We start from the raw sequence: 9,295 nt of genomic DNA, 5'->3' as shown, positions 1-9,295 counted from the left end.
GAGGGACAGGGGGACACACCGGGGCCGCTCCGGCCCCATTCCTGTTCCTAATCCCTGCTGGGATCACACCCACCCTTCTTTGGGGATTTTATCCATTCCCAATCCCTGCTGAGATCCCATCCTTTTGGGATTCACCCCCTGGGATTCGCCCCCTTTGGGATTTTTTCCCCTTTGGGCTTTCCCTCTGGGGTCATTCCCAGATCCAGATTTTCCCCCTCAGAGGACGGGCACTGCCCTGCCCTGTTCTGGGCTGTGGGGTCTGATCCCGATCCCAAAGCTCAGCGGGATCGGGGCTCTTTGGGGGATTTGGGGCCGTGCTGAGCTGCAGCGGCCCCGATCCCACAGCAGCCCCCCGGCGCTGGCCCTGGCCGCGGCCCTGCTGCTCCTCGGCCTCGGCGTCCTCCTCATCCTCACCGGCGGCGTCGGCCTCGTCCACGACCCCCTGTTCTGCGGTGAGACCCCGGGGTGGGATTGGGTCTGGGGGCTGGGGTTGTGGGACCCCATGGAGCAGGGATTTGGCATCTGAGGGGAATCAGTGGGACTCACACAGAGCAGAGGTTTGGGATTTGGGATTTGGGGGGAGCTGTGGGACCCACCAGGGAGCAGGAATGTGGGATTCGGTGTTTTGGGGGACCCTGCAGGAGCAGGAATGTGGGATTCGGGATTTTGGGGGACCCTGCTCGGCGCAGAAAAGTGGGATGTGGGATTTTGGGGGGCCCTGCAGGGAGCAGGAATGTGGGATTCGGGGTTTTAGGGGATCCACGGGGAGCAGGAATGTGGGATTCGGGGTTTTGGGGACCCCGCACGGAGCCCCCCGCTCCCCGCAGTGCTCGTGGTGTTCTCCTTCATATCGGCCGTGGATCTGCTGATCGCGCTGGAGGAGGACGGGCTCATCTCGGGCTTCATGGAGCTCTACGTGCGGGAGGTGCCGCCCTGCCCCGCACTCCCCGCACTCCCCGCGCACCCCGCTCGGGGCTCCGGCACCCCCGGACCCCCGTGCGACCCTCCCGGTGTCCCCAGCCCCGGTGTGACCCCCCGGGGTCCCCTCCGGTGTCCCCGCAGGGCGATCCCCACCTGCGCACGGCTCACGGGCTCCTCACCTGCTACTGGGACGGCACCGTGCACTACGGGCTGTGCCTGGCCATGGCCGCGGCCGCGGGGCGCAGGTGGGCGAGAACCCCGAATTTCCTGGGGAGGGGGCTCAGGGGGGCGGGAAAATCCCGAATTTTAAGGCGGGTCTCGGGGGTGATCCAGGGGGAACGGGAGGGTGGAAAATGACGAATTTTGAGGAGGGGGCTCGGGGGTGATCCAGGGGGAACGGGAGGGTGGAAAATGCCGAATTGTGAGGAGGGGGCTCCCGCTGTCCCCGCAGGAAGAACTACCGGGGGCTGGGTCTCTTCTGGCTGGGCTCGCTGCTGATGAGCGCCGTGGTTTTCCTGCTGGGCAACCTGATCGGTACGGCCGTGGGGAGGGGGCTCGGGCCGGGCCCGACCCCCGGGAGAAGGAGGAGGAGGAGGGGGAGGAAGGCTCCGAGCCCACCCCGCGCTCTCTCCTGCAGGGAAATACAGCCCCGAGCTGAGCCCGTCCTTCCTCCTCAACCTGCCCTACCTCCTCCTCCTCACCTGGGCCGGCCTCCGGCTGTTCCGGCAGCCCCGGGCGCGGCCGAGCCTCAGCCCCGAGCAGGTGAGGCCGGAGCCGGGGCGGTCTGGGGGCTCCCAGGGCTGGGCCGGGGGCTGCGGACCCCAAAAACCCCGAAATTCCTCTGGCAGATCGCAGAGGAGCAGCGCAAACGCCTCTACCAGCGGCCCCAGGACCTGCTCCTCATCCTCATCCTCATCCTCACCGCAGCCTTCACCTTCTTCAGGGGGATGGTGAGGGCTGGGGGGGTCCTGGAGGCGCCCGGGGGTCCTGAGCGAGTCAGGGGGTCCTGAGGGGGTCAGGGAGTCCTGGGGGGTCTCAAGTGTCCTCGGGAGGATATCCGGGGTCCCAGGGAGGATCTCGGGGATCCCTGGGGAGGGTTTGGGGGTCCTAGGGAGGATCTCGGAGGTCCCGAGGAGGATCTTGGGGGTTCCGGGGAGGGTTTTGGGGATCCCTGGGAGGGTTTGGGGGTCCCGGGGAGGATTTTGGGGATCCCGGGGAGGGTTTGGGGGTCCCAGGGAAGGTCCCCTGCCCTCGCCCCGCTGTGCCCCCCAGGTGGTGCTGGACTGCCCGGCCGATTCCTGCTTTGACTACACGTACCTGCACGAGCCCTACCTGCGCGACCCCGTGGGTTACCCCAAAGTGCAGGTGAGATGGGGGGGGGACAGCACGGGACCCCCTCCAGGTGCCCCCGGAGCCACCCGGGGTGACAACTGGGTGTCCCCCAGATGCTGATCTACCTGTTCTACCTGCTGCCCTTCCTCATCCTCGCCATCTACGGGCTGGCCGTGCCCGGCTGCTCCTGGCTGCCCGACTGGAGCCTGGTGTTCGCGGGAGCCGTGGCGCAGGTGGGCGGCCCCAAAACCCCGGGATTTGGGGCAAAAAATCCCCAAAAGGGTGGCCCCAAAATCTCGGGATTTGGGGGAAAACATCCCAGCCAGGAAAAGGGTAAAGGGTTGGGGCTCGGTTTTGGGGTGGTAAATCCCAGGTTTGGGTGGTAAATCCGGGATTTGGGGGGCACATCCCGGGTTTAGGGGCCAGATCCTGGTTTTGGGGGGCAGATCTCGATTTTGAGGGGCAGATTCCGGGTTTGGGGGGGCAGATCCCGGGTTTGGGGGGCAGAGCACAGCTGCAGCTGCAAGTGGAGCAGCTTGCTTGACTGGCGGATAATTGCCTCGGCCTCGGTGGATTTGGACAGAACCCGGGATTAGTGGGACAGAAATAGGATGGAGAGAGACGCAGGGCTATAGATAGGATGGGCTGGAGCCAAAAACCCCTCCGAGTTTGGGGCTTTGCACCTTTTAGGGGCGGAACTTTGCACTCTTTGTGATCGGGGATTTACGCCTTTTAGGTCCAAGGGTCTGCGCCCTTTGGGGCCGGGAATTTTGCACATTTTGGGGCCGGGACTCTGCCCCTTTTAGGGACGGGGTTGCACTCTTTGAGCCTGGGGGTCGCACCTTTTGGGGCCGGGGCTTTGCACCCTTTGGGGCGGGGGACTCGCACCTTTTGGGGCCGCTGCCCCGTCACTGTCCCGCCCCACCGCGGTGTCCGCAGGCTCAGTTCGCCCACCTGGGCTCCTCGCTGCACTCCCGCACGCCGTTCCCGTACCAGACCCCCGAGGAGGTGCTCTGGAGTTTCCTGCTCTCCAACGCCCTGTACGCGCTGGGCCCGCAGCTCCTGGCGCTGCGCTGCCTGCGCGCCCCGGCCTTCTTCGCGCCCCCGGCCGGCCCGGGCCTGGCCCGCGCCAAAAAGTGCCAGTGACGGGTCCGGCTGGTGCCCCGGGGCTGCTGGCACCACCCTGGGACTGCTGCCACCTCTCTGGGTCTGCCGGCACCTCCCTGAGGCTGCAGTCACACGCTGTGTCCCCACCCCGGGGATCCCGCCCGGTGCCTCTCGCCCCGCTCTGAGCTGGCAGCGGAGATGTCCCCAGAGATGTCCCCAAGGTTGTCCCTAGGGGTGTCCCCAGGGTGTCCCCCAAGGTGTCCCCAGAGATGTCCCCAAAAGTGTCCCCAGGGATGCTCCGGTCCCCCAAAAGCTGTGGGGGGACCTCGGGACGCTCGGCGGGGACATCGCTGCAGTCACAGCCCCGCCCGTGTGGGGCTGGCGGGGCCGCGCTCCCTCCCGGTGGGTCCCAATCCCGTCCCGGTCCTGTCCCGGTGGGTCCCGGTCCTGTCCCGGTCCCGTCCCGGTGCCCCGGCTCGGGCTGGGAGGGTTCGGGGGTGGCGACAGCGCCGGGGCGACGTTGGTGACAAAATAAAGGAGCCAAAGTTCGCTCCGAGCCCGTGTGCCCGCTGTGCCCAGGGAACGCCGGGGCTGGGCCGGGGTCCCTGCGGCGCCAGGGTGGGCTCAGGGTGGGATTTTGGGGGTGGTACCGGGGGTTTTGGGGGGTGGGCACAGGGCGGGCGGGGGTGGTACCGGGTTTTTTGGGTGGCACCGCCGCGTGGGTGCCCGGGCTGGGGCGGGGTGGGCACAGCCGCCCTTGCGGCGCCCGCGGCGGGGATTTACCGGCTCCGGTTCCCGTGCCCGCAGCCCGGCCGGGGGTCCCGGCGGTGCCCGCGGCTCCGGGGCGCACCGGGCGGGCCGGTGACCTTGGCGAGCGGCCGGTCCTGCGCAGCGCCGGCACCGGGGCAGGGCCGGGCCGAGCTCCCGGTGTCGCAGCGGCGGCACCGGCGGAGCTACCGGAGGAGGCACCGGGGGAGGCACCGGGGGAGGCACCGGGGGAGGCAGCGGAGGAGTTACCGGCAGCACCGGCGGCCCCTCCCGCGGGCCGGCACCGGGCACACGGTGAGTGCGGGGCTGCGGCCGCCGCTCCCTCGCTGCGGGGCGGGCGCGGGGCACCGGGACGGGACCCCCGGCTCCGGGAGGGGCGCGGCGGGCGGGGGTCGCTCTCTGCGGGGCGGCGGCGGCGGGAACGGGGCTCCCCCCGCGCTGCGCTGTCCCCGCCCGGGCACCGGAGTCCCGCAGCCCCGGGGCCGCCGCCGCAGTGTCCCGCACTGCAACACCGCACCGGGCCCGAGCGCCGCCGCCGCCGCAGCCGCTGCCCCGAGCGGCGCCGGGACCCGCGGGGCTGCCCCGCTCCTGCTGCCCCCGCGGCGGCCACCGGAGAGCCCGGGGGGGTTCCCGCTCCCCCAGCCCCCGGACCGGGCACCGGGACCCCCGGGGGTGGGTGGGGGGTGCCCCGCTCCGTCTGCCCGGGCACCGGGGCTGCCCTGCTCGCCCCCAACCCGGGCTGGGCACCAGGACCGCCGGAGGGGCTGCCCCTCTCCCCCTGCCCCCGATCGGGCACCGGGACCCCCGGGGGCTGCCCCGCTTTTCGTGCCCCCCGAGCGGACCCCGAGCCCCGGGCAGCGGCTGCTCCGCTCCCTTTGCGCTCCCTCTGTCCCCGGACACGGAGCGGGGACCGCCGGGGATCTGTCCGTGCCCCTGCCCCCGATGGGACCCCCGGGGGTCACCCCCAGAGCCAGGCGGGCATTTGGTGCGCCCCCAGAGCGCGGGGCTCCGCACCGCAGCCCCCCGAGCAGGGGGAGGCTCCCTCCGGCCCCTCCGCACTGTCCTTGGGGAGGGGGCGCTGCCGGGGGTCTCGGGGGGCGCCGCTGCCCGCTCCGTGCCCATCGGTTCCCGTTCAGAGGCGCCATAAATAACCCGGGAGATCCGGCCCGCTGCGGGATTCTCACCCCGCCTGGGAGCCCCGGGGCGCCCCGAGCTCAGAGCCGGGACCGGGGGGTCCCTGCGGGGCTGGGGGGCTCCGGGGGGCGCAGCGACCGCCCCAGCCCCGCCCGGCCCCGCCTGGGCACGGGGCGGTGGCAGCGGGTGCGGGCACCCCTCGGGTGGGCATTCCCGGGGGCATTCCCGGGGGTCCCCTCAGGCTCGGGGGGTCTGGGGGCGCTCAGGGCGCTGCTGTCCCCCCCAGATGCGTCCCCAAAGCCCCTGGGCCGCCGGGCCCGCGGCGCTGCTGCTCCTCGCCGCCCTGGCGGCCCCCGAGGCGCTGCCCAACGCCCGCGGCAGGAAGAAGGTGGTTCATGTCATGGGTGAGTGGGGTCTGCGCTGGGGCTGGGGCGGGTCTGGGGTCGGGGAAGCGCCCGCAGCCCTTGGGGTGCTGGGTTTAATGGCATCAAAGCGGGGCAGGGCTCTGATGTGGCCCCTCAGTCCTGCGGGAGCCACACTGGGGTTATCCCGATCTCTCCTTAGGGCTGGCAAAAAAGGGGAATTGCCCCCAAAGTGTGTCCCCATAGCCCCATCCCGCTTTGCCCCTAAAAAGAGGAACTCAACCCAATAGATGCTCCCACATCTCTATCCTACTTTGCCCCCAAAAGAGAGGAATTATCCCAAATGTGACCTCACAGCCTCATCCTGTTTTGCCCCATAAAAAGGGGAACTCAACCCAAGAGATGCTCCCACATCTCCATCCTTCCTTGCCCCTAAAAGCAGAGAATTTTCCCCAAAGTTCATCCCCCCATCCTCCTTTACCCCATAAAAAGGGGAACTCAACCTAAAAGATGCTCCCATATCTCGATCCTACTTTGCCACCAAAAGAGGGGAATTGCCCCTAACATGTGACCCCACATCCTCATCTTTCCTGCCCCTGAAAGAGGAGAATTCACCCAAAACACACTCTTATCCCTCTTCGCCGTGCCGCCCCTGCTGCGCCATCTCGGCACGGTGGCGGTGCCCTGAGCCGTGCCCGTCCCGCAGAGGGTGACAGCGGCGCCGTGGTGGTGCAGACAGCCCCGGGCAAGGTGGTGACGCACCGCGGCGGCACCATCATCCTGCCCTGCCGCTACCACTACGACGTGAGCGCGCACGACCCGGCCGAGATCCGCCTCAAGTGGACCAAAGTGACGGAGCCCATGGCGTTCGTGGACGTGTTCGTGGCGCTGGGCAAGGCCCGCCGGGCGTTCGGGCCCTACCGCGGCCGCACGGCCCTGCAGGAGGACGGCGTGGGCGACGCGTCGCTCATCATCCGCAACGTGACCCTGCAGGACTACGGGCGCTACGAGTGCGAGGTGACCAACGAGCTCGAGGACGACACCGGCGTGGTCAAGCTGGACCTGGAAGGTGGCTTGGGGTGTTCTCGGGGGGCATTCCCGGGATTTTCAGGGGCTGTGGGGTTGTGGTGGGGTTTTGGTGGTGGGGAGAATTTGGAGCGGTGGCTCATGGAGGTCGCGGGGTGACGGCTCAGAAAGCACCAGGGGACAGGGGGTGGCACAGGGAAAATGCTGCTTTAGGGGTTCAGGAGGTGGCAGAGGGGGTAAACGATTTTTTAGTGGTTCAGAGGGCGCAGATTGGGGGTGCCAGGGCTTGGCTGGACCCTGTGCAGGCACCACCGATGCTCCCAAAGGGCAGACCAGAATCTCCTGGAATCTGGGGTTCCCGGAGCTCCCAAAACCCGGATTCCCAGAACTCCTTGCAGAGGGACGATGAGCGAGATTTTCCAGGCGATTCTCCCAACCAGAATTCCCTTTTTCCCAAGCCCCAGAGCAGAATCTCCTGGAATGTGGGGTTCCTGGAACTCCCAGAACTCCTTGCAGAAGGACAAGGAGAGAGATTTTCCAGGCGATTCTCCCAACCAGAATTCCCATTTCCCCAAGCCCCAGAGCAGAATCTCCTGGAGCTTGGGGCTCCCTGCAGCCCCAAAACCCAGAACTCCCAAAACTTCTTGCACAGGGACAATGAGCGGGATTTTACAGACGATTCTCCCCCGCTCCAAAGCCTCACCCCGACCCAAACCCACCCCAAACCAACCCCAACGCCACCCCTCGTTCTCAGGGGTGATTTTCCCGTACCACCCTCGCCTGGGGCGCTACACGCTCAATTTCCACGAGGCGCAGCAGGCGTGCCTGGAGCAGGACGGGATCCTGGCCTCGCACGACCAGCTGCACCAGGCGTGGCTGGAGGGCATGGACTGGTGCAACGCGGGCTGGCTGCAGGACGGCTCCGTGCAGTACCCGATCTCCCGGCCCCGCGAGCAGTGCGGCCGCAAGGACACGCCCGTGGGCGTCCGCAACTACGGCTACCGCCACAAGGAGAGCGAGCACTACGACGCCTTCTGCTTCACCTCCAACCTCAACGGTGAGGGAAACTGAGGCACGGAGGCTGCCCGTGCTGGGACGGGGAGGATGGAGTGGCGGGGTGGGAACACTGAGTTTAAGAAAAAAAAATTTTAAGCCAAAATATCCTTTTATTTAAGCCAAGATCTCCTCTTTCTTATCCAAGACCTCTTTTTTTTTTTTTTTCTGAAATCCAAGCCTTTTTTAAATCCAAAGTCTCTTCTTTCTTAGCCAAAACCTCTTTTTTTAACTCCAAAACCTCTTGTTTTTAGCCAAAACCTATTTCTTTCAAATCCAAACCCTCTTCTTTTTAACACAAAATCTTTCTTAGCCAAAACCGCTTTTTTTTTTTTTTTTTTTTTTTTTTTTAACCCAAGACCTCTTTGTTTTAGCCATAATCTCTTCTTTTTCATCCAAAAGAGAAGAAATCCATAATCCCTTCTTTTTCATAGTTTTTTGTTGGTGGTGGTGGTGGTTTTTTTTTTTTTTTGCAAAAACATGTTGTGTGGTGGTTTTTTTTTGTTTGTTTGTTTGTGTTTTTTTTTTTGTTTTTGTTTTTTAACTAAAACCTCTTTTGTTTAAGGCAATGTTTTGGATGCTCCACAGAGCTTCCATCACCTCCAGCCCCCAATACCGTGTTGGAGGCCCCACAGTGCTGATATCCCTCACCTTCCCCAGCCTCCCCAAAACTTTTTGGGGGCTCCACAGGGCTTCCATCCATTCCCAAAAAACGCCTCGGGGGCGGCTCCAGAGCGGGGGCTCCCCCAACCCGCGGGACCGAGGACGCTCCATCCCCTTCATCCCCCCCCTTTTTCCAGGCAAAGTTTATTTCCTGAAGACCTTCCGCAAGCTGAGCTACCCGGAGGCCGTGCAGGCGTGCAAGAGCAACGGCGCGGCCGTGGCCAAGGTGGGCCAGCTGTACGCGGCCTGGAAGCTGCAGCTGCTGGACCGCTGCGAGGCGGGCTGGCTGGAGGACGGCAGCATCCGCTACCCCATCGTGAACCCCCGCGCCCGCTGCGGCGGCCGCGAGCCCGGCGTGCGCAACCTCGGCTTCCCCGACAAGAAGTACAAGCTCTTCGGCGTGTACTGCTTCAAAAAGGCCGGGGACGCGCCGCCCGTGGTGGCCGCGGGCTTCCCCAAGCGCGTGTGAGGGTTCGGGGCGCTCGGGCAGCGCGCCCGGGTTTGGGATCTGGGGTTCGGGGCTTGGGCCGAGCCCCGCGCGGCGCGGGGAGCTGCGGGCAGCCCCCGCCGGGACCGAGAGGCGGCGGCGGCGGCGCGGGCTGGCGGCCCCGGGGGCGCTTGGGGGCCCCGGGGCGGCGGGAGGGCCCGGGCTCGGTGAGCCCCGCCGGGAGCCCGCGCCCCGGCCCGGAGCGGCTCCCGCTGCTCTCGCTTCTCGGCGCGCCTGTTGCATGCGCTAAAGCGCCGCAGAGCCCCCGCCCTCCTCATCCTCAGCCTCATCCTCATCCTCATCCTCATCCTCAGCCCGTCCCCGCGCTGACAGAGCCCGAAATCCCCCCGTGGCGCTGGGCGAGGATTGGGGGCGCCGGGTTTGGCTCCGTTCGGGGTCCCGCAGCCCCCGGGGCAGCTCCCGCTTGGCTTGGCCGGAGCGG

At 66.6% G+C, this 9,295-nt stretch overlaps 2 protein-coding genes across 2 annotated transcripts; both read left to right on the top strand.

Moving 5' to 3' along the window:
* The first annotated feature begins 329 nt into the window (after positions 1–329).
* TM6SF2 (transmembrane 6 superfamily member 2) lies at positions 330–3,916 on the top strand. The gene is made up of 9 exons (XM_063160729.1): positions 330–452; positions 828–925; positions 1,063–1,166; positions 1,373–1,455; positions 1,559–1,683; positions 1,770–1,871; positions 2,194–2,286; positions 2,367–2,486; positions 3,193–3,916. Exons 2-9 carry the CDS (start codon positions 905–907, stop codon positions 3,397–3,399), a joined length of 855 nt encoding a protein of 284 aa, XP_063016799.1. The 5' UTR covers positions 330–452; positions 828–904; the 3' UTR covers positions 3,400–3,916.
* Positions 3,917–5,548: 1,632 nt separating this feature from the next.
* HAPLN4 (hyaluronan and proteoglycan link protein 4) lies at positions 5,549–8,943 on the top strand. The gene is made up of 4 exons (XM_063160728.1): positions 5,549–5,666; positions 6,331–6,693; positions 7,405–7,707; positions 8,504–8,943. The coding sequence occupies exons 1-4, from the start codon at positions 5,549–5,551 to the stop codon at positions 8,833–8,835; spliced, it is 1,116 nt and encodes a 371-aa protein (XP_063016798.1). The 3' UTR covers positions 8,836–8,943.
* The last annotated feature ends 352 nt before the right edge of the window (positions 8,944–9,295 follow it).

The sequence above is a fragment of the Melospiza melodia genome, chromosome 7 (assembly GCF_035770615.1).
Source record: "Melospiza melodia melodia isolate bMelMel2 chromosome 7, bMelMel2.pri, whole genome shotgun sequence".
Classification (NCBI taxonomy): domain Eukaryota; kingdom Metazoa; phylum Chordata; class Aves; order Passeriformes; family Passerellidae; genus Melospiza; species Melospiza melodia.
Note: the sequence above shows the minus strand (reverse complement) of the source record. Positions and strands in the feature narration are given on the sequence as shown.

Bases quoted from the DNA above. Each gene is read 5' to 3' on its own strand.
- TM6SF2 (XM_063160729.1), top strand. From the start codon at position 905: ATGGAGCTCTACGTGCGGGAG. The intron at 1,167-1,372 runs GTGGGCGAGAAC...CTGTCCCCGCAG, and splicing joins GCCGCGGCCGCGGGGCGCAG to GAAGAACTACCGGGGGCTGG. The intron at 1,872-2,193 runs GTGAGGGCTGGG...TGTGCCCCCCAG, and splicing joins TCACCTTCTTCAGGGGGATG to GTGGTGCTGGACTGCCCGGC.
- HAPLN4 (XM_063160728.1), top strand. From the start codon at position 5,549: ATGCGTCCCCAAAGCCCCTGGGCCGCCGGGCCCGCGGCGCTGCTGCTC. The intron at 5,667-6,330 runs GTGAGTGGGGTC...CCCGTCCCGCAG, and splicing joins GAAGGTGGTTCATGTCATGG to AGGGTGACAGCGGCGCCGTG. The intron at 7,708-8,503 runs GTGAGGGAAACT...CCCTTTTTCCAG, and splicing joins CTTCACCTCCAACCTCAACG to GCAAAGTTTATTTCCTGAAG.